General features: G+C 37.8%; 1 protein-coding gene across 1 annotated transcript; it reads right to left on the reverse strand.

Moving 5' to 3' along the window:
- Positions 1–12,122: 12,122 nt before the first annotated feature.
- Positions 12,123–22,515, reverse strand: REELD1 (reeler domain containing 1). The gene is made up of 6 exons (XM_026668642.2): positions 22,298–22,515; positions 18,956–19,178; positions 18,175–18,347; positions 17,130–17,427; positions 14,714–14,777; positions 12,123–12,980 (listed from the first exon to the last, which is right to left on the reverse strand). Exons 1-6 carry the CDS (start codon positions 22,500–22,502, stop codon positions 12,366–12,368), a joined length of 1,578 nt encoding a protein of 525 aa, XP_026524427.2. The 5' UTR covers positions 22,503–22,515; the 3' UTR covers positions 12,123–12,365.
- Between the last annotated feature and the right edge of the window lie 1,861 nt (positions 22,516–24,376).

Raw genomic sequence — 24,376 nt, forward strand, 5'->3', positions numbered from 1 at the left:
CTAACTAAGCACATACAGGATTACTTTGGACATTCTCTTCTCTTTTATGAGCTTAGGTCATCACCCTATTAAGTATTATGTCACATCAACATTTCCCCCTCCCTGGTGATGGACCGGCCTTGGCACCTCAGCAGTAGCACCTAATGAGTGATAATACATATTAATTGTTATTATGATCTTTGGCTGGCCTGTAAAACAGCCACTGTTTATAAAGAATCAATTATGGTTTGACATTAGAAGTAGCTGAGCTGTAATGGATAGTGCAGTTCCAAGCTTCAGTGGGGACATTAGGCATCCCTGACCTTAACCTGCAGAATCAAAGTCCTTCTCCTGGTTACTATATGAGTTGTTAGCAGATCACCATCTAGGGACCCTATTATTGGACTGGAGTCATTAAAGCCACTGCAAAATAATTATCATAATAAAGTGCCATTTAAAAAGAGGCAGCTGGAGAGGACACTGAAGACGAGGTAATGCAAGTACTTCAAGCAAATAACACGAGAAATCGGTAATATGAAGCCATGATGCACAAATAGCAAATCTGAAAATGCAACAAACTAATAAAATAGATTCTCATTTCTTGCAAAGGAAACATACAAATGATAGGTCTGCTAATAATAAATTGGCTGGTATGGCTGCTCTACAGTCAGCTGACTTGTCTCAAAGTATCACAAAGTCATAAAGAAATCTGTCCAATTTTAATCCTTCCAGGAAAAAAAAAGTGAGATTGTGAGAATGCCCACACACACTCCAGATAGTTGCTTCTCATGAGTACATTGCAGGAACTGAAGTTTTGGCAATCAGTGTATGAGTTGAGCTCCACCAAGCTCAGAACCATTAACATAGTCTATATTGTGTGAAGAAAAAGCTAACCAATCTGTTTCTTGACAAATTTTGGAATTGCTTTTCAAATACTTTTCAGTTACTAAGAATCTGAGGATCAGCAAGTTTTACAACATTCACTGGGAATCTTCTTCAACCTTGGAGAAAGATTTAAATGCAAGATTAAGGGAGGGGTTATAAATAACAAAAGGGTAGTTAGAATCTTGATTCCAGAAAATAATAATTTTTTATTTATTTATTTATTTATATAGTTAGTTAGTTAGTTAGTTAGTTAGTTAGTTAGTTTGTCGAGCATATATGAGAAAACAAGTATATGAACATAACATATAAACAAATAAGTATAAACAGGTATAAGTATATACATAATAAATGAGTACGAATAAATGGGAACAATAGGACAGGGATGGTAGGCAAGCTGGTGCACTTAATATTTATTAAATTTTTATTTATCCTTAATATATTGGCTTTTATTTTTATTTTTTTTTAGATTGTTTATTATATAATTTGCTTAGGGAAAATTAAGGATAATAATGATGTGTAATGTTAAATAAAATAGGTGGTAAGCTGAAAATGGAAATAATAGGGGATAAAGAACTGGGAATCTATATATGGATGAAATGATATTGATATTGATTTAATGAATTGAAATATGAAATGGAAATTTATTTAAAGATGGGTGAAATGAATAATGATATGAGATGACATCATATAAGATTGATGGAAATGAAAGTATGATTATGTACAAGTGATATAATCTGGAACCACGTTCCCCACGCCAAGAGATGTGTAAAAATTATAAAATTTAAAAAAAATTTGGGGGGGAAAAAGAGAAAATTTTATTGGGTGAAATGGAGAATAACTCAAATGTGGACTTTACAATGATAAGTTATAAGAATAATATGGAAAATGATGTTAAATCACAGTGGCTGATGTCTTAAAGTTTAAAGGGGGTATAAAAATAATAAACTAGAAGAGTGACTTGGATAATTTTCCTATTTTGAATTTACAATTGTTAATTTTTTTAAAGATTTTCTGCAAACTGAAATGGAAACAAATCAAATTCTGTTTTGTTTTTTTAAAGGGATTCAAGATTGTTAAAAATGAAAGGGAAGACATATAAAGTTAGTTTATTTGACCAAGGAGTATTTTCCCACGTCATTGTAGTTGTTCTTTTAAAGTTGTAGCAAAGTTTTAGCAGAATCTCATCTGCCATCATCAGGCTTCTGTATTGTGTCCGTCTGTGAGTCAGACTTTTACAGTGGTTTCAGATTTAAATTTGGGGCAGCCTATTGCTGTGCCAGAATGGTTTTTCTTCATCCTGATTGGTTGGGAGTCTTGGTCTGTGTTTATTGGTCTCGGAGTTTGCTGTGTTCTGCTTGATTGGTGTCTCTAATATCTTCTGTCTGTTTTTGGCTCTTTTTGTATCTTGATTGGCTGGCAGCATTGTGTTGCTTTATTGGAGGCCTTTAGTGCAGCTTGGCTTCGGGTAAATGGACGGCTATCATTAGTTAGGAAGCTGGGTTTCATCTGGGTGTCTGGTTGGGATGTGTTTGAGCTGGAAGTATCAGGGGGATCTTTTGTGCCCAGGTGTTTGCCTGGCTTGTGGTGTGGAGATTTTTTGTTTGTGAGTGCAGGCTTCCAAATGATTGACAGCCTGGTGGAATCATCTCTTCTGTTCATGCTTTCTGGTCTTTTTCAATCTCTATGGCTTCTCTGATAATTCTGTGGTTAGGGTTTTCTATAGTGGCTAGGGTTTTGGTGCCATTGAAGTTGATGCTATGACCTGTGGCTTCCATGTGTTGGACTAGTGAGGAAGTGTGTTCCAGCTTTTTGACTGCATTTTTGTGTTCATCCAGGCGGGTGCTTATTCTTCTATTGGTCTGTCCAATGTATGTGGCCGGGCATGATGCACAGGGGACTTCGTATATGCCTTCTCACAAACAAAAAAAATCTCCACACCACAAGCCAGGCAAACACCTGGGCACAAACAGATCCCCTGATACTTCCAGCTCAAACACATCCCAACCAGACACCCAGATGAAACCCAGTTTCCTAACTAATGATAGCCGTCCATTTACCCGAAGCCAAGCTGCACTAAAGGCCTCCAATAAAGCAACACAATGCTGCCAGCCAATCAAGATACAAAAAGAGCCAAAAAACAGACAGAAGATATTAGAGACACCAATCAAGCAGAACACAGCAAACTCCGAGACCAATAAACACAGACCAAGACTCCCAACCAATCAGGATGAAGAAAAACCATTCTGGCACAGCAATAGGCTGCCCCAAATTTAAATCTGAAACCACTGTAAAGTCTGACTCACAGACGGACACAATACAGAAGCCTGATGATGGCAGATGAGATTCTGCTGAAACGTTGCTACAACTTTAAAAGAACAATTACAATGACGTGGGAAAATATCCGAACAAAGCTGAAGGCCATACATGTAAGTACCCGCGAAAACTTAAGAAAATAAATAAATAAATATATATATATATATATATGGATCTTTGGTTATTCGGGTTTTCTCCCGCGCGTAAGATTCAAAGTATCTAGGCAACGCGTTTCGATGAAGTCTCATTCATCATCTTCAGGCTTGCTTCTTCGGCTCTGTGCTTCTCAGAGTGATGTGAGCTTTCAGCTGCTTCTTCCTTCTAACTGCCAGTGGGGTGTGACTTGACTGGGTGGGGGCTTGGCTGCTTCGATTGGGTGGGGGTGTGTTCTCATTGGTTGGAGGCTTGGCTGTGTTCTGATTGGTTGGGGGCTGGCTGTGTTCTGATTGGCTGGAGGCGTGCTCTGTTCAGGTGGGGGCTTGGCCGTGCTCAGGCTAGTCCCAGCTGCTGGGGGATTTGAGCTGGTGAGCTGGGATCTTGCTGTTTGGCTTTGAGTTCGTGGTCGTGCCACATCTTCATGGTGGGGGTCAGTTCGCGCTCATGTATGGCTCAGATGGGTTTGAAGTGGGTAGTGATGCAGCTGCAGTGCGGCTTCTGGTCTGTGGTCGTGTCTCATCTTCTGTGTGGGTGTGAGTCTGATTTTTACGTGGAAGTGTGGTGGTGGCATCTGTGTGGCCCTCGTGGGTATGGGTCTGGTGTCATTCATCATGTTGGGTACTGTCTGTTCATGAGGGCGGGTTTCCAAATGGCTGGTAAGCGGGAGGTGTCATCTCTTTTATTCATGCTGTGTGGGCGTTTTTCTATCTCTATGGCTTCTCTGATTATTCTGCTGCTGAAGTGTTCAGTTTTGGCGATAGTTCTGGTATTTTTAAAGTCAATCTCATGTCCTGTGGCTTTGAGGTGTTGGACCAGTGAAGAGGTTGGTTCTTCTTTTTGATTGAGTTCTTATGTTCTTCAACGCGTGCACTTATTCTTCTGTTAGTTTGTCCAATGTATGTGGTGAAGCAGGCAGTGCAAGGGATTTCATATACTCCTTGGTTTTCTAACTCGATTTTGTCTTTAGGGTTTCTTAGGATGGTGGATATTTTTCTGTTTGTGCAGAATGCTGTTTTTAATGTTGTGTTTTTGGAGGATCTTGCTGATTTTGTCTGTAGTGCCTTTTATATATGGGAGGAGGGCTTTGCCGTTCTCTTGTTCTCTGTCTTGGATTTTGGTTGGGGTTTCTTTTTGGATTAGGTGGGTGATCTTCTTTCTTTGAAATCCATTGGCTGTTAGTACGTTGGTGAGAGTGTTTAGTTCGGTTTTTAGGTGTTGTTCATCAGCTAAGCATTTTGTTCTGGAGATGAGTGTCTCAGCTACGGAATTGATCTGTGCTGGGTGGTGGTGTGAGAGTGCGTGTAGATAGCGGTTTGTATGTGTTTTCTTTTGGTAGATGGTGTGTCCTAGGGAGCCATTGGGTTTTTGTATACCAAGACATCTAGGAAGGAAGTTGATTGTTAGCTTCTGTTTCCATGGTGAATTGTATTTTGGGGTGTAGGCTGTTGAGGTGTGTGAGGAAGTTGTTCAGTTTTTCTTTCCCGTGTGGCCAGATTATGAAGGTGTCATCTACGTATCTGAGCCAGAGTTTGGTTTGTGATCATATTTTTCTAGAGCTTGTGTTTCAAAGTGTTCCATGTAGAGGTTTGCGATGACAGGTGAGGGGTGATCCCATGGGTGCTCCTTCTATTTGTTTGTATTTTTGTCCGTTGTAGGTGAAGTATGTATTGGATAGACAGTGATTGGTCAGATCTAGGATGTGCTGGGGGGTTGTATTTGTTTTGGATGGCTGTCAAGGCTTATTTTATTGGCACTTGGGTGAAGAGGGATATGGACGAGTACCCAACATGATGAATGACACCAGACCCACACCCACGAGGGCCACACAAGATGCCACCACCACACTTCCACGTAAAAATCAGACTCACACCCACACAGAAGATGAGACACCACCACAGACCAGAAGCCGCACTGCAGCTGCATCACTACCCACTTCAAACCCATCTGAGCCATACATGAAGCGAACTGACCCCCACCATGAAGATGTGGCACCACCACGAACTCAAAGCCAAACAGCAAGATCCCAGCTCACCAGCTCAAATCCCCAGCAGCTGGGACTAGCCTGAGCACGGCCAAGCCCCCACCTGAACAGAGCACGCTCCAGCCAATCAGAACACAGCCAGCCCCCAACCAATCAGAACACAGCCAAGCCTCCAACCAATGAGAACACACCCCACCCAATCGGAACGCAGCCAAGCCCCCACCCAGTCAAGTCACACCCCCACTGGCAGTTAGAAGGAAGAAGAAGCTGAAAGCTCACATCACTCTGAGAAGCACAGAGCCAAGAAGCAAGCCTGAAGATGATGAATGAGACTTCATCGAAACGTTGCCTAGATACTTTGAATCTTACGCGGGAGAAAACCCGAATAACCAAAGATCCACATACAAATACCATGAGAACCTCAGAAAACAAATATATATATATTTGTGTGTGTATATATATATATATATATATATATATATATATATATATATATATATACATACATACATACATACATACATACATACTACAAACTGAGGTGGCAGCCAGGATCAACGCAGCGTGGGGCAAATGGAAGTCCGTCACGGGCGCCCTCTGTGACAAGAAGATGCCGATGCGCCTGAAGGCGAAAATCTATAACTCTGTGGTGCACCCGTGGCCATATACGGCGCAGAGTGCTGGCCGACCACCAAAGAAGTCGAAAGCAGACTCCAGACAATGGAGATGCGAATGCTCGATGGTCGGTAGGCCTCACCCTACTCGATCGCGCCAGGAATGAAGAAGTGCGCAGACGGTTCAACGCCGTGCCCATCCCCACGGTCATGAGGCAGTCCCGGCCACGATGGTTCGGCCATGTGAGTCGCGCCAAGGAAGAATCCATCATCAAATCTGCGATGAAGGTGATTGTCGGAGGAGCGAGACCGCGTGGTAGACCTAAGCAACGCTGGATGGACACGATCAAGGCCGATCTAGAGATCGCGAAGGCAGACCCGACATACGTGGCAGACAGAGAGGCGTGGAAGCAGTACTCAAGGACATTAGCGGACCTCGCCAGAGCGCGAGACAAACGCTGAAGAAAAGAAGAAGAAGAAGAAGATATATATATATATATATATATATATATATATATATATATATATATATATATGTATGTATGTATGTATGTATGTATGTATGTATGTATGTTGTTGTTTCTGGCAACACTTAGTGAAATATGGCTGACTAGGACTGAATAAAGAGGCTTTAAGAATTAGTTTATAGATAATAGATTTGGGATGAAGAGCTCTTTATTCTTTGAGAAGGTTGCTGAAATTGTATTTCTTATGATAAAGAGCAGAGAGATTGCTGATTGGCTGGAGTGTTTCTCTCTCTTTCTCTCTCTCTCTCTCTCTCTCTCTCACACACACACACACACACACACACACACACACAGAGAGAGAGAGAGAGAGATTATACCATCCGTCTATCACATTTTGGAACTGCCTAGTTCCCTTATAGAGATAGCCCTAATTGCCAATATGTGTTTTCCTTATTCAATTCCTACTATAGTTGACTCAGAGCTGTGAGCTGTGACTGGAAATGCAAAAGTAAACAGGGCAACTTTTTCCACATGTGGTGGACATGTTCGGAAGCCAAGAGTTATTAAAGTAGAATTAAAAAGTGAGTAGAAGAAATAGCGAAATAAAAAATTGAATTCAGACCAGAACTGTTTTTATTGGGAATAATAAGGGAAGATTATACTAAGACAGACAAATACATCATTTTACATATAACAACTGTGGCCAGAATTGTGTACACACAGTACTGGAAACAGGATAATATACCATCTGAGGGAACAGTGATAAGAAAGATTTTGGACTGCACGGAGATGGACAGGCTGATCTTAGAGTTAAAAGATAGAGGTGAATCGGAGTATTATCTGGTCTGGGATGCCTGGTACAACTGGTTACACCATAGATATAAAAGTAACACAGTAACTAATATATGAATATGAATGTTGATGGTACTGTAACTTTGTTGAAAGTGTTGATATGTTATAAATTTCTGGAAAATGTTTAATGAAAAGTATTTTTAAAAAAGATTTGGGAACTAAATGAATGATTTGTCCCCTGATGTTTCAGATTGTGAATTTATCCCTTTCTTTATGTCGTGCAAGACTGATTCAAGTTTGAATGCCTTTTCTCCGATATCTAAGTAGACTCTTTGCCATTGTAACTAGTATTTTGGGGGGGGTTGGGTTGTTTCTTTAAATCCCCTCATTGATTACATTTTGAACTTTTACACACATGCCCTAGCATATCTTTCTTTACAGTTGTCTTTGTTGTTTCCCTCTTATTAATCTGTCCTCCATATTTCCTCTATCATATTATTATTCGTTATTAGATTTATATTTTGCTTTTCCCACCCCCACCCCAGGAGCTTAGAAGGACATTTATAATAAGCCAAAAAACTATTTGGGCTGAGAGATAGTGGCTGGCCCATATTCAGCTTCCATAACTGGAGGGATTTGCACCTAGATTCTGTGGTTATGAGTTGACCTTACTCCCGCTGATTACATGGTTACAACTAAGTGTTTGCTTGGTTTTGACAACAGGTGGAGGTGATGTGTTCTAGCTTTTCAATATAGCATTTGGGAGCTTCCATCCTAGTATTAAGGTATCCAAACTGAACCATAATTAATTTCAGGACCCAAACAAAATCAGTGACATAATGCTACTTGCTGAGGCAACTATTATACTAAATTCTACTTATCTCACCTTTGCACATTCCTCCTGAAATATCATTGTCCAGTCATCTTGACTCATTTGTATTTCATATGCATATGTAGAAAATTTATTTCTTGAGAAGTAAACTAACTTTACTTCTTATTAATTCAGTTTTTAAAACACCAACTTTTTCGAACTGACTTTGATCTGCAAACCTTGTAGGTTAAACAGCCAGACAATTTTTTGTATGTTATTCCTTATTCCTTGTTTTCTGTTTTGTCAGAATTTGGAGTGGAAGAGTTCTGAAGAAAACAGAAGCTTGTATGCTACTGCCTCATTTTGGTTGGTCCTTACAGAAAGAGGGGGTCTGTTTTTTGTTTTGTCTTTTTTACATTTCTGTCCATGAACAAAGAGCTTTCTCATCAACAGTTCTGGGGGCTTCACAAGAGAAATGCCTTTTTCCTGACTGCAGAGTAGACCTTCTACCTTACACTGGGCCCTCAGATGAACTTCAGCAAAGGTTAGGCTTACTCTGTAATTTAAAAATAATAATAATAATAATAATAATAATAATAATAATAATAATAATAATAATAATAATAATAATAATAATAATAATAATAATAATAATAATAATAATAATAATAATAATTACTTTATGTTTGTTGTGCTTTTCTTCCATTAAAAATTCTTACACACTGACACACTTCAAGAAAGTGTTCCCAAAATTTAGTTTGATTTTGTGTTCAGGCTAATTTCATTTCCCAAGTTGCTTCATTTCTGATTGTCTATGAACTAGAAAACAAGGTGATGGCTGGATTTATAGTTTGCAAAAAGCTAAAACACAACTGCACAACTAACTTTATGCATTAAGTTGACAGGTGAATGGACATGTTCACTGAGCAAAAATTAGAGCAAACTGTGACAGCCATTCTACTTCACTTTCTAAACTCCCTTGTCATTCAATGGTCCTGTATGTTGCCAGAATTGCTCATGGTGGTTGTTTAATAAGAAGCAGGGAAAAAAACAGAGAAAATTGTGCTACTTTCTTTTTCCTACTCTTAATACAGAAAGAAAAAAGGACTGTAGGCTATAGCAATTCCTGTTCAACACAGATAAAGAAATAGTACAGGAGGATGTAAGATTTTGTAATTTATTCATAAACTGCTAAGCCATCAGAACAAACTTTTTAAATGAAAGCTGATAGTTGTTTAAATATTTACCAGTTTGTTGATCTATTTTTTCAGTTAATTAGGAATCACATTAACACCGAATTGAATATATGAAGCCTCTAAAATTAAGCAACAATTGTGAGGTGCAGAGTGTGTTTATTTAATAAGACCTATGCTAAATAGTTTCCTTACTTTATGTGGGAATCAGGAGCCAATCCAAATTAGTCACACAATGAATGTAAGAACATTGTTCTTGCTGCACTATTTTTGTAAAGTAGTAAAACACACAATTCTAGGAACTATTCAATCATAGCTGGAATTATTTTTAGTAAAGCATTACTTCTAATAAAAATGAATTAATGATCTTTCAACTCTAGAGTCAGCCTCTCCATCTCCATGCAGAGTTAAAAGATCGAAATGAAATGGAGTATTACTTAGTCTGGGACCCCTGGTATATCTAGCTAGACAATAGATATAAAAGTAACAAGTAATTGATATATGAATATGAATGTTGATGATGTTGTAACATTGTTGGAAATGTAAATTTGTTTTTAAATTGTTGGAAAATGTTTAATAAAATTTATTTTTTAAAAAATGAATTAATGATCTATACATTTCTAATCAAATATGGTGGTGGTGTACTTATTTTATTCCACTTTAAGTAACCAAAACCTATACTTGAGCCATTGAAAGATGCAGTTCTATAAACAAAAGACTCGAAAAATGTGTCAATTAAAGTAAATTTAAAACTTTGCTTATAATTTTACTTGTATTTTAAAAATAGAAAATTTTAATCAATTTAATGAACTTATTTCCATGATCACCTATCTCATAGACTTGTCTATGGTAGCTAATATTTAAACCACAGTTTTAAAAAATGGTTAACAAAAAGATAACCAAACTCAAACAACATAATTTAGCAGCCAATAAGACACTTAAGACACCATATTTTTAATATAACCACAACTAAGAAATGGGCTGACCCCTTTTTCGGGCTCCCCAAGCCCGACGGTCACACCAGTCTTTAAATGCCTTGCAAAAGACTACAGAGTCAAGGCAAGGCTAATCCTTGGAGTAAAACTGTTCCAGAGGTAGGCACCATGACAGAAATGGCTCTCTTCCTGGGCTTGATCAGCTGGCACACTCTCATTGACAGGACCAGAGCATGGTTCTCTTGCCAGATGAAACAGGACAGATACACACCCTTGGAAAGAGATGTTCCAGAAGGTGGCCCAAGCCCTGAAGGGTTTTACAGGTAACAGCACCTTGAATTGTTTCCATACTGGGAGCCCCAGCAGCTTGCAAAGCAGAGACGTCATGTATGAAGAATGATGCACCTATAACTGTCTGTGCTGCTACCAGTTAAACCTTCCAAATACTCTTCAAGGGCAGACCATAAAGAGCGCATAGCAGTAATCCAATTGGGAGGTGACTGCAGCATGAGTAACTGTGAGCAGGGCCTCCTGGTGGAGGAACAGGTGTAACCGGTGCACCACACAAAGCCTACCTAATCACAACTGCCACCTGCTCTTCAAGCAGCAGTTATGAGTACAGGAGGATTCCTAAACTGCACACAGGGTTTGGGACAAGTTAGCACATTTTCCTTCCTTATTCCTTCCTTATTTCTCCTTTGCCTCCAGAATTCAGCCATTATCTCCTGTGTGCGCCCAGTCCTTCCTCAATGAGCTGCTCCAATTATTCTCTTTACTTTCTTATATTCATATTTGGGGGTGTTTCTGCATATACCTCGAGTGTACATTATTTCACTGGCAACATACAAGTCAAAGATTGTTGGTAGCATCAGGTGCTAATTCAAAGTTTACAGATCACCTTTCCAGCTTTTATCTGCTATTCAAAACAGCTGATGCCACTGAATGGGCTTTCTTCAAGAGGGCACAGCTGGAGTAAGACTTTCAGGTCAAAAACCCTCCATGTTTGTCTGAAATGGATAAACTGACTTCTTTGCTTAGAGAAAACATTATTTTTAGTGACTGGCAGCCTCTTTTATAGACTTCTTGTATAAAAATGAAAAAAATGAAATTGTGACCTATGGTTTTTGATGATTAAATATGATCGATTACAGAAAGAAAAGAATCATGATGTAACTTTAAAGAAATTAAAATGACTGTAAGTACAAAGAGATTTATATTTATAACTGTTGTGAAGAATGTTGGCAACCACTTCTTTTATAACTTTTTTCTATCTTTTCTATTTAACTTTGTTCCTTTCTTGCGCTTTTTCCTTTTTCCTCCCTTTTATATATCAGTTTGTGTTGGTTTCTAACTTCTTATTTAAAAGTTTTAATTATATGCCTATAGATCTGTATCCTCCATGTTGGGAGTTCCTGAGTTGAACAAAACCTTCCTGTTCTTTAATAAACTTCTCTTCCAATAATTTTATCAAACTGATCTGGAGAGGAAACAAAGCAAATGTCATCTGGGTGCATCTAACAAGTCAAGTGATCAAGGTGTAAATGGCCAGGAGAAGCTTTCTTTCCATTTACACCTGATGAGGAGCCATGTTCCACTCCTAGAAGGTGGCATTTGCGGTATCTTTGTTTCATTTCTGGAGATCAATTCATAATAAAGGCAGTCAGTGTGTTGTATGCCAGGAATCAATTTTCTAAAACGCAAGTGTTGCTCTCTATTGTTTTTTTTTTTCTGAAATGGAAAGTTAGTTCAAGTGGCAAAATTTGACTTATCTGAGAAATATCACACACATCAAATCAAAGCCACTAAGTGAGAAGAGGGATGAAATTTGAAAAAGAATAGCCAGGAGAAGAGCTTCATTTATTTATTTATTTTGCAAAGACTAACTATAAGACAATGTTTAATTGCAGTTCTTGTTACTCGTAGTGTTCAAATGCACCAACAAAACAAAAATGTCTGAAGAATTAATTTTAATAAGTATGTGGTATTAACTGTAATACTTTGGACAAAAAAAATCATGACATTTAAAACTAAGAACACGTCTGTTTTATAACACATATCTAATAGTTAAGAGTCCGTTGTCATATAATTAAAGCATGCCTGTTTTGATTGTTTTCACTTAAATGAATATATGCAATTAGACAGATTTTTATGTTCTTAGTAATATTTATCATAGCCTCAAAGATAAACACATTTCACCTCTAAAAGAACAATATCAATAATACCGCAATGAACTGGCTCTCTACACAACAGCTTTTGTAACACTGCTTGAAGGGCTGATCCAGTTGTACTCTGCCTGTACCAGGACAAAGCTATTTTCTCGTATCTTCCTGAAGTGCATCATCTCTCCGCTATCTTGGAGTGCGATGACATTATTATCTGGCTCACTAAAAGAGACTTCAGTCCGCTTATGACAATACTGGGAATGGATGCAGCGGAGGCCAACAGCTAGGACCATGCCAAGGACAGCAGAGCAGCCAAGGAGAACACCCAGTTGAGCTGCTACAAGTCGTGACTCTTTGTGTGACTTTTCTTTTTCCACTCCAGAAACAGTAGCTTGAGGTTTTATCCTTGTTACTTTTAGGAGCGTGTTCCTAGGAACCTCCTCCTGATTGTACGTCTCCTGCCCAGATGTGGGAAATTCAGCCAGGGGCAGAAAATTTAGTGGAACTTTCTGTGTTATTGGTTCTTTATTTGCTATCTGTCTTGAAACTGCTGATAAACTTCGGTCGACATCTCTATTCTCTTCTCTATCCAAATCTTCTGGCAATGGAGAGTCCCAAAACTGGACCAATGGTGAAGTTGTAATAGGAGGTGAAGACTTAGTTACATCTGGAGTCGGTGTCATCAAATTCTCCTTAAAAGCAAAAACATGAAATGCCTACTGGATAAAATAGCTTACTTTATTTGAGATTTAACAGTGCCTCAGTTAAGCATCATGGGGGTAAAGCTGTTAATAGAAAGGAAAGATCTCATTATAATCTCCAGATAATAAGTGAAGTGAGACATTTGTTAAGTCAGTTTTGCCCCATTTTATGACTTTTCTTGCCATAGTAATTAGGTGAATCACTGCAGTTGATAAGTTAGTAACCTGGTGGTTAAGTGAATCTGGCTTCCCCATTGACTTTGCTTGTCAGAAGGTCACAAAAGGGGATCACTGAGCCTTGGGACGGTCATAAACATGAACCAGTTGCCAAGCATCTGAATTTTGATCACATCATCATGGGGGAAGCTGTGAAAAATGGGTATAGGTCACATTTTTCGGTGCCATTGTAACTTTGATGTAATGTTAGTTAACACATTTTTGTGTTTGAAGATATTGGGAAGTGGAAGAGGTTGAACAGAGAGAAAGAATTAGGCAAAGTTTAAGATTCATTAGGCTGCAACTTATTTTACATGTTAGTTTTAGACTACCCAGGTCAATGAAGAAACTATTTGAGTTACATTTTCTCTGTGACAGGTCCTGAATCACATTCCTTATGATATACATTGACTGTTTCCTAGTATGACTTGATTGCTTATTGTACCCTATGACTATCATTAAGTGTTGTAACTTATGATTCTTGACTCTTGACGAATGTATCTTTTCTTTTATGTATACTGAGAGTATTTGCACCAAGACAAATGCCTTGTGTGTTCAATCACACTTGGCCAATAAAGAATTCTATTCTATTCAAATATACCTAATACCTAGGCTAAAAACAATGCCTTTTAGTTAATTAACTGTGCAAGTTTTTTTAAGTGTTCTTTTTTTTTTTTTTATCAAAGATAACAAACATTTTACATAGGGAAAATGTCTGACCACTCCTTTGTTTAAGTGTTTAAGAAAGGGCCCATTGAGCATGTAAACTGTTGGGAATTATTATCTAAACCACCGGTCACTCTGAAGTCCAATAATATAAAGATACAACCTATCAGTTTTTGGAGCACAGAGACCAGTTTTCTCTAGCACATAGGTAGGCAAAAAAGTGGATCCAATCATCTTCATTTGTTTTCTACACGCTGAAAATAGCAGGTTCTAGCCAATTTCACAGACTACTGTAGAACTTAAATACAAATTTGATCAGAATATAAATAATTGTGTCCAGTGGGGTCAGTATTAAAATAGATTTTTTTTTTTCTTAACGTAATCATTAATAGACAACCCTTGTCCAATTGGCCCATTAGTTCAGAAATATTTACTTAATTAAATAGAAATATAATGACCATGGGTAGACAGAAAAGCAAGTGGGACTGGAAACAAATTCTAACTTTCTGCTGGTTTTCCCATTGAGTATTCTTGTGGGACTTAAGCACTTCTGTTGCAAAGTGGGTGACATGTGAGTTACGGGTAAAACTACTGAAATCTGCAGAAAACAGACTTCAGTGTATGCAGTTTGGTTTTTTTACTCAACAGGAGTAAGAAAAATAACACCTCTAAAACAGAATTCTAAAAATGTGCCTTATAAGACTGGACTTCTAGCATGGGAAGAATTTATGAGGCTATTATAGAGGTGAAATTATAGATATTTTCTAAAAGATGTTATGTCTTAGCTTACACACACACACACACACACACACACACACACACACAAATCCCCAAAGGCTTACCTGCTTGCTTTTCTTACATGTCAGACACAAGAGAGACATGGGAATACTTGAAGCAGTTTCTGTCCTAAAATGTTGAAGAGGAAGTTCCAATTAATTACTCTTAATATTAGTAAATATTTAGAAATTGTACTCCACTGTACTAATAGTTACTACAGTTTGAATTCTGTAGGCACTTTTCTTACTGCCATTATGTATTTCTTATATTTTTCATTTTACAAATAGAAAATGCAAGGACGAAAGCCCCCCCACATTTCAGCTATGCTATCCATGCTGATTTTTTTGCTTTCGGTCTGCTGAAACGCTGCTTCCTGTTATGAATCTCTATCATTTTCAGAACAGATGTACAGAGTTTTCAAGTAATCAGGATATTTCACAGATGCCAACTTCCAGTTCTCAGTCACAATTTTAACATCTTGTGAGCCATTGAGTGACTAAGATCTTCACACCTCACTCACGCATCTTTATAAATATAATGTATTCCCAACATTTAGAAAGTGAAATTTTCTAAGGATATTGCTCCTAGATTAGTACTTCATAATGATTCAACAATGAGATCAGGCCTATACAGTGTATTAATGACATAACGAACACTCTTGTTGTTTGCCTTATTGAAAAGCAGGTATGGAAACTTGTGGCCTTCTGGATGATACTTGGTACTTGATACTTCAATTTCCAGGCACATCAACATTTATATGCTACTAGCAGTTATGAGGTCTGTATTAGATTAATTCTGAGAGATCCTGTCTGGATATGAACTAAAGCAGGCAGGAAGTTTAAACTTTCCCAATTAGGCAAGTGAATGAACTTGCATTGTTGGTAGCTATTCTGTTTCATAAGATACTGGTGGTACACTTGGCCATGCCATGAGCATTTAAAAGTTTAGGATTATAGGAAATGTATCATTTCCATTAACGATGTGATTCAATGAAATCTTCTTGTAGTAAATGTCTGTAAGATTGGGGTTTGAAGGCTAAGAAGAATATTATTTACTTAAAATGAAACACAATCCTAGGGCTTAAGGGAACCTTATGTTCTCTCAGTTTGGCTGTTTTCTTGCAGACATTTCATTGCCCAAACTAGGCAACATCATCAGTGCTAGCACATAATGACAATTTTTATATATGCTACCAACAATGTGTGAAACTAAGCATTTTATAGAATGCCTAGGAAATCTATAGAATGCCAAAAATGGGAGGTCAAAGTATGAAATGCTTAATAGTTCATACATTTCCTAAGCATTCTATGCAATACCAAAAGACAAACCAGCAAACTATAAAATACTCCCATTAAAATTCCATTCTAGCCTTCTTTGTTGCAACAAGTAGGTTAATAGAGGTCTTTTTCTCTTCTTTTTTTTTCCCAGAAAGAAAGTCCTGTACTATGCTTTGTAATTCTTCTTTAATTTTCATATTATATGTCTTTTCAATAAAGTACTTGACTTTATTGATTAGCCCTGGGCCATATCAAAGAGCAGAGTTCCTGACCAAAATTATAACTAAAATCTGATTAAAAAAATAATTTAAATTGGAATTGGAATAAAATATGATTTTCAACGAAACTGAAATAAAATACAATAATTTAATATATAGATAAATAAAATAAGATAAAATTATATTTCGGTATCACCCCTACAATCTAACTCAATCAGTCCCACATATGCCTATCTCAACCAAACCATTTTGCTTAAGTACTGTGCTGTATTAAATATTATTTTCAGATTCTGGCCGCACTTAAGTTAAGTTGTTTTGATATGGGGATCCCAGTGGATCATTCGTTTAGTATATAGACCAAGGTACCTGTCTCTCACCCTCTTATACAGGCAACAATCAAATAGGATGTGAGATAGGTCTTTTACCTCTGCCAGTCCGCAAATTCAGACATCCATTGTAGAGTATAGAATAGAATCTCCCATATCCGACCTTTGTGTCAAGCTGTTTGAATCTCGCTTGTGTAAATATCTCCCTAAGATATTTTGGCAGGTGTAACTTTAAATAGCTGTCTGTTTGAAAAGTACGTTTGTATTTGCTCAGCCATTTCAAGTTACCCACCTTACTAAGGATACCTATATCATTTTGTGACTCTATATCCTTTACAATAAAGGGGTAGGATTAAGGTTAGGGTTAGTGTTAGGCTAACCCTAACCCTAACCCTGACCCTAGACCTAACCCTACCCTTTTTCATGACTCTCTTTTCATACTTTGCCTAAATAGTTCTTATCATTCTGCATAATACCTAGTTAATATATACAATGCCTAGGGAAAGCATGTGGCATATTTAAATAAAACAGACATTTCATACTTTGCCTAAAATGTCAAACATTTATAGATTTCCTAGGCATTCTATACAATACCAGCTTTTCACTCATTGCCATTAACACGCACATACACACACACTTAATACTGTACTTTCACGCTACCTATTGTATGAACTGGAAAAATAATTTTGCACTTTGACATTCAGATCCTGAAGCTGAAGGGATGATTCCAGAGAGAAACTACCACTTTTATCTGTTCCATTACTGAGCATTATGTCATGCGAAGTGACCCTGTCTACAAAGGAGTCAGAAAGAAAATTTCTAGTGATGCCAACATCAGAGGCTTGTTTTCCGTGGTAAGTTGATGAATCCGAAGCCAGGATTGCTTCAGTTCGAATCAGGCTGGGGGTGGGTGTAAACATCGCAAACGGAGTTACAATGGAATCAGGAACAGAACTTCCTTGTGGAAGGAGAAACAAAAACAAAACATTTAAAAAAAACTGCAATGAACAAAATATAAAACATGCTTATTTACATAAACCCTCTCCATGTTAAACAATTGTCACACATATTATAAAGTATTGTGATGAATTATATAATTAGATGAACATATTTCTAAGCCATTAGTTTATTTCTGAGAGAAGTCAGTCAAATGCCTCTTGAGAAGTTTACAGTATATGGATAGAGCAGAGATTGTTACGGATTGCTGTGTTTTCTTTACTTGAGGCAGGTCTATTCTCTCCTTTTGCCTAAGAACTGTTCCTGTCTGTCAAAAAGAGAAAAGATATTCTAATATTTAAAAAATGCAAAGAAAAGGAGAAAAAAGTATTTGGCCCTTTTCTTTTCCAACTTTTATCAAAAGGTCCAAATGACAGCTCATAAAGTGTATTCATATGAAGGTATCACCTCATAATAGACAAAAAAAATGAGCAAAAGCTATCTTAGAGAAACTATCTTGCTCATTTATAATCTATTCACTGTTAGACTGTTAATTGAATCAGGGCAGTAATTAAAAATTAGTTGACTTGGACATTTTGCTCATGAAAATAAGAATCCACTTTCTGCCTCAATAAATTTAGAATTCAATATGAAAGCTTGTGTCAAATGTGCTATTGTATAGTTAAGACAACTAAAAACAACTAAAAAAATAAAATAGGCACTTACAGTCTTTCCTACAAGAAAAAATGTGTGTGAGAGGACAACTTACTTTTTCCTACAGTAAATGTTCCTTTCAGATCAATAAGCTCCTGGAGTAGAGCTGGTTTAATTGTACTGGAGACATCATTATTTTCAGTAATTGTTTTATTCTGCATTTGTTGAGAAACAGTTGACGATTCAATCTTTGCCCAATAAACAAAGTACGACTGAACAAGTGACAAACTGTAAAGTATTTGAAGAAAGGCCTTAGTCATTCTCTGCATCAATGAATCATTTAGTAAATAAAAAAGAATTCTTTGAAATCTGCAAACAGTGCAATTAAAAAATGCATGAAAATATTAGGCATAGAACAATTTTACTATTACAGTATAATATTCATACATCCTATATTCCGCTAATTAGAAACGCATGCCAGACATGAATAAATTCTCTTCTAGATTATCCTTTTCAAGTAAATAATCAGAATGTAAAATAACATTTTAAACATTTCCATATTTGTATCCAAAACCTAATGCATGCTCTATGCCAGGGGTCCCCAACCACCAGTCTGTGGACCAGCCATGGGCCATGGCATGCCAGCAACCGATCCGCACAAACAAGCGAAGTCCCATCTACAGGATGCAGGTAGCATGCAAAACCACACCTTCTCCGGTCCACAGAAAAAGCTTTCTCTATGAAACCAGTCCCTGGGATTCAAAAGGTTGGATGTCATTGCTCTATGCTCTTCTTAATGAAACCTACAGACCAAAACCCTTATCTGATTCTCATCAATTGAATTATTAGAATACTTCCTTAGGAGGCGATGTCATACTTAGCAAGCAAATACTTACAAGAATCTGATGTTGCCAATAGGCTGATCTGGTGCTTTCCACACAAAAGACAAGTTTCTCTTAAGTGATTTGTCTGAATGGGTAACAGTGTCACCATCTTCAAAACAAGTCAGTAATTTGGATCCAGGAGGAATGTATATAAATGTGCCAGCTATTTGGTCATTCAGAACCCTGCGAGCTTGAAGCATGAAGCCCATAAAATCACGTGAACTCCTGATTGTAACTGGAGAGGAAAAAAAGGATGCGATGCAAAAACATTTATATTACTGTAGATGTGGGGCTGAAGAGCAGAGGTTTCTGAGGTGAAGTCCAACTACAACAACTTAGTGTAGAGGTTATGCTTATACCAGAATTGGCTTGCTTCACATTGCAGATATGCTTCTGCTCACAGCCATGTTTTCTGGAAGGAACTAAGCATAAGTTTGATTGACAAGAAGGAAATAATTTCATTCCAAACTCTTACTTTTTTGAAAGCCTCCGATATATAAAACCCAGAAGATATATAAACCCTCAAGCAACTTGGCAATCTTTTAGAAGTTCTACTAAAGTAGAACATTAGTGCTATGACTTGGAAAAAGAGGTTGCTATTATGTGTGCCAGAGCTACAGTGAACACATTTTTCTTACATATTTTTCAACCATTCTCATCAATTTGTTGGGGGGGAAATAATTCTCTTTTTCCCCAAAGCAGATGAGAAGCTGTATGGTGTATAATATTCTGGCATATTCTTAGTGATATAGTGGCTACAGAGTCTGTTTGTGAGAGTTTCCTATCTTTTATTGTTCTTTTCAAATATTTGCAACTTTATTGGCTTCTTACCTTCAATTAAGGCACAAGGAAAGGAATTTCACCTATGGAGTATCCCATATGGGGACATGTAGGCAATAGTGAGACTTCAGAACAAGAAATAGAGGGGCAACAAGACCATAATAACAGCAGTAATTTCTGGTTAGCACAAAATGCAGAGAAATGGGAAAGCACTTTTCAATCTTCTCAAAAGTGAAATAGCAAAACAAAACCCACTTTTAGAGACAAATAATATTTTAAAGACATTATAAAATAGGTTGCAGCCCAGTACCTTTATTTCCTATAATTCTCCCTTCACTATAATTCCTCTTCCTTAAAAAGATGCAAATTTTAGGCCCGTTCAGTCATTCCACATTTAACATTAAACTAATAGAGGTAAAAATAAAATAGTGTCCATATTACAAATCACATCACCAATTCTTTTATCTTCATTTCCTTCCCCCATTACTTTTTTGAGCAAGATTATGAAAATACAAAAGATAAACAATAGGAAAAAAAACTATGAAATATTAAAGACAATTAATGACAGAAAAAAATAGAACTAAGGAAAAGATGTCAGGAAGGGAATATGGAAGAGATACAGAAGTCAATAATTTTGATAGTGGTGAACATTCCTCCTGCCTCAGACATTGGGATTTCAGCTGCCTTTTATGAGAACAAATGCCTAGAAGATATGGTAGTGTTGTGGGTTAGGGTTCATGAGGCACAATTCCACTTTTTGTTCCCCACATTGGAGGGGACTAACTAGGACTTTTCCTTTGCTAAACTAAAAGCAGAAAAGCCGTGTAAAATGGCTGAAGTAAGAGGCAGGACTGTAGGATGCAGTAAAACTCCTTATTTAAGGTTCGGGAACAAAAAGTGGCAAGACGCAAAGGGCACCGACTTTTATAGCTGGCACTGTCCAACATTTCAGCCACTGACAGGACTTTATTATTCCCGTCAGTGGCTGGACCAATGAGTGGAATCAGATTCCACCCTCGTGTACAGCGTACATATATATTAATGAGGCGTCATTGCATATTTAACAAGCTGAGCATCCTTGGGTCATAGAGAAGACTATTGGGTCTGAAACCTCAAGTTATGGCTTCTGGCATATAACCTAAATTACAGTTTCTCTTTTGAATATTATAATCCCTTATAAACAAAGAATGCATACGCACTGGGAATTTCAAAAGTTTATTTTATCTAAAAGTTTTATCTATTCAATAAACCTAACAGCACAATACAAGTTCAAGCCTTATTCTTAACCATAGAAACTTAGGGGGATTTAAAATGTCTTTTTCTCTCAATCTGAGAGCTGTTCTTGGAACTGTAATAAATGGAGAGATTCATATTACTTGTCTTGAGGACCTGTTGAAAAGGTATATAATAAAAGAAATTATTTTTATTGATACTGGTTTATGGACTTTTGTGTTGGGTGATTTGGGCAACAAATTTAAGTAGATAATGAAGGCAAGAGACAATACCTGTAATGGAAGTTCTCTACCTTCTTACTCTAAGCCCTCCTAGCTCTCTTAAGCACCTGGCTTATTTGTTGCTTTGATAGAGAACTTCACTTTGCTGAAATACTAGAAATTCCACAGCAAAAGGTGGTCATGTCCTTTGATAAGGAAAGTAGGAAATAGTAAGCAGTGGTGATTCATAAGTTCTTTGCAAAAAAAATACCGATGCTCTCTTTTCAACTGAGTCTGATGTATGGGCTTACTGCTACTAAACTCACAAAAATAGCATTCTTAGAAGTTCTGTTTAGAAGGAAATAATTCTGCCTGAAACTGCACCCTAGAAACCTAATGAAAATAAATCATCACATGTATTCTAGGAGCAGATGTCTTCGCTGCAGCTTTTTACCTTCCCAACATAGCTGAGTGCATATCACTGTGAGAAGCATATAAAGCACATTTTTCTAAAATTATTCCAAATACTATACAATGTCTTCTTCCTGTTACATTTGTTTAGCCTTTTTTATATACATCTTCCTGTTTACCAATTAATTCTGTCTTCTTGCCTTAGGAAACCAAGCGGGATGTTGAAAAATGAAGGCCGTTCTCCACAGCAAAATTTTCCAAACAAAGCAAAAACCAAAGTCCAACAAGTATGGGCAAACCACCAAGAAGCATATCAAAGCCCTGTGTGCAGGAAAGTTGGGCAACTTCTGAGCTTAATTTGCTTTGCCTGTCTTCTTTTTCCAGAGTACCAGGGAGGACGGCTGGAAAAGTGGTGATGATACAGAACTTATCAGGACTACTTTTCACCTTCTAGGGGCATTTTGGGGGCTTTTTTATTTTAGTCAAAATAAGTTTGAGAGATTTCACATGTGTATTTCAAGACAGAAAAATAAATGCCCCCTTCCCATTACCATTTCGGCAGTGTGATTCTCAGAATTATTGATCAGGGTGCAAAAAAGGGCTGTGATCACATGTGTCGCTCCCCAAATCATGGCTTATTGCAAACACCTGTTGATAGCCTTGCAATAAGCTGCTATCTACAGCCTTCTAATTATCCCTGAGAATCCCATAATCAGGTGCTATTTCTTACCTGGTACCTTGTCACCTGGAGAAAAGGAAGTGTTGGTGTGGATGGTAATGTAATTATTCTGAGGATTCTGAAGGTGAGCTCGGATATGTTTGGGTCTCATATCAGAACAGGCAGAAAGGCTGGCCCCATGGGAAAAGGCATCCGTGTATGAAACCAGGTACAGGATTGTAAATGCCCACAGAACAAGAAAGGACCATGCTTTCATCTTGCCCTCTGCCTGATGGGGGAAAAAACACAAATACAATTCTGGAACGCCTGGAGCAATTTCAACCAAACTTGGTACACAGATGACTTACCCTCTGGAAACAAATACTATGGGGGTAAGACACCCCTAACATCCCTCAGGGTGTGTGTGCCTTAAAATGGCTTCTACTGTACAGCAAAGTGGACTTGCCATGGTCACAGTACTCCACAAGTGGACTCCCCCTTGTGGAGGAATAGAAGAATTGTGACGCTGCACAAGAAACAGTACAACAACATGAGCCCCGACTACAGGATTCTCCTGTCTAATATAGGATTGGGATATATAAATACCCAGACAATGCCAGGTTAATGGCTAGTCTTTATATAAAAGATAGACAACCTGAATGATGTTACTAGTAATTATCTTTGAAAACCAGATGTAACTGAAGCTTCAGCTTTGAGAAGCTTTACACCAGTAGCAGGGAGGAATTAATTATTCATTGTGGTAAGTCCACAAAGTGAAACTTCTCCAAAGTGGCACCTTTGACTTCTTAGCTAGGAACTGTTTGGAACTGAACTTTCTGGTGCATATGGTGGGTCTACATCAGAAACCTCTAGAGTAGAGTTTCTCAACTGCAACAACTTTATGATGTATGTGTATGTGGACTTCAACTTCCAGAATTCTAGCTGGAGATTTCTAGGAGTTGAAGTCACACATCTTAAAGTTACTAAGGCTGAGAAGCACTGCCACAGAGACTTTTTTTCCAAGCAATATTTTAATATGCAGGGGATGAATGCAACTACTCAAGCTCTGTGACCCATCTAGAAAATATTCACCCAGTAGCAGATCCATTGTAATGAAATCACATTTTTCCAGCTCTCAAACTGAATTACCTCCAACCTTCTTTTGACCTTGCAGCTGTTTAATAGAAACATCAAAAATATTAACTTTATATTCCTGTACATCCTTTGTACATAAATAAAGTGTGCAATATTTTCTGTGCTGAGGGTCATTTGAGTAGCAGGATGGCGAATGGCACGGATAGCAAAATGGTGGTGGTAGGGAGATCAAGACAAAAATTAAATCTGTCAATTCAGTGATAATTGAAAAGGATTGAAACTAAAAATACATCATACTTTTCACTCCATAAGACACACTTCCCCCCCCCCCCAACAAGTGGGTGGAAATGTCTGTGCGTCTTATGGAGTGAATATGGGGAATAGCAGCCGGGCTGCGGCAGCAGGGTCCTTTTACAGTGCTGAACCTCGCCTCTTCTGTCTTTGTCATTGCCCACCTCTTCTGTCTCTTTTCCACAGTGCAGGAATTAATAGGCAGAATTGGCACATGAGAGGACACCTATCTGTGGTCCTCTCAGGCTCTGCCTCCTGCCCTCACTGCACTGCGGCTCCGTATTTGGCGCTCCATATTCACAGTGAGACAGAGCTCCATATTCATATTTTTTTTGGTCTTTTCCTCCTGGAAACCTAGGTGCATCTTATGAAGCAAAAATATGGTAATTGTTCCCGAATGTCTAATGTATACTTTCTCCTTATTATAATTTAATAATAATATAATATATATTATTCAATATAAATTGAATAATAACTTCTGGAGTTTATTGAGGCCACAACTCAGGAGGCTGTATGCAATTCTGGGACCTCAACTGTCATTATAGTTGTGCTTTTAAAGTTGTAGCAACGTTTTGGCAGAATCTCATCTGCCATCATCAGGCTTCTGTATTGTGTTCGTCTGTGAGTCAGACTTTCACAGCCGTTTCTGTTTTAAATTTGGTGCTAGCCTACTGCTGTGCCAGACTCCCCCTGATACCTCCAGATCAAACACAATCCAACCAGCCACCCAGATGAAACCTAGCTTCCTAATAAATGATAGCTGTC

The sequence above is a fragment of the Notechis scutatus genome, chromosome 4 (assembly GCF_049901735.1).
Source record: "Notechis scutatus isolate UNSWTSFEM ecotype Mainland chromosome 4, rNotScu1.2, whole genome shotgun sequence".
NCBI classification, from domain to species: domain Eukaryota; kingdom Metazoa; phylum Chordata; class Lepidosauria; order Squamata; family Elapidae; genus Notechis; species Notechis scutatus.

Coding starts and splice junctions, on each gene's coding strand:
- REELD1 (XM_026668642.2), bottom strand. CDS start 22,502: ATGAAAGCATGGTCCTTTCTTGTTCTGTGGGCATTTACAATCCTGTAC. Junction 17,428..18,174: donor AACATTTACTGTAGGAAAAA/GTAAGTTGTCCT, acceptor TCCTTCCACAAG/GAAGTTCTGTTCCTGATTCC. Junction 14,778..17,129: donor TTTTCCAGTTCATACAATAG/GTAGCGTGAAAG, acceptor TCAACATTTTAG/GACAGAAACTGCTTCAAGTA.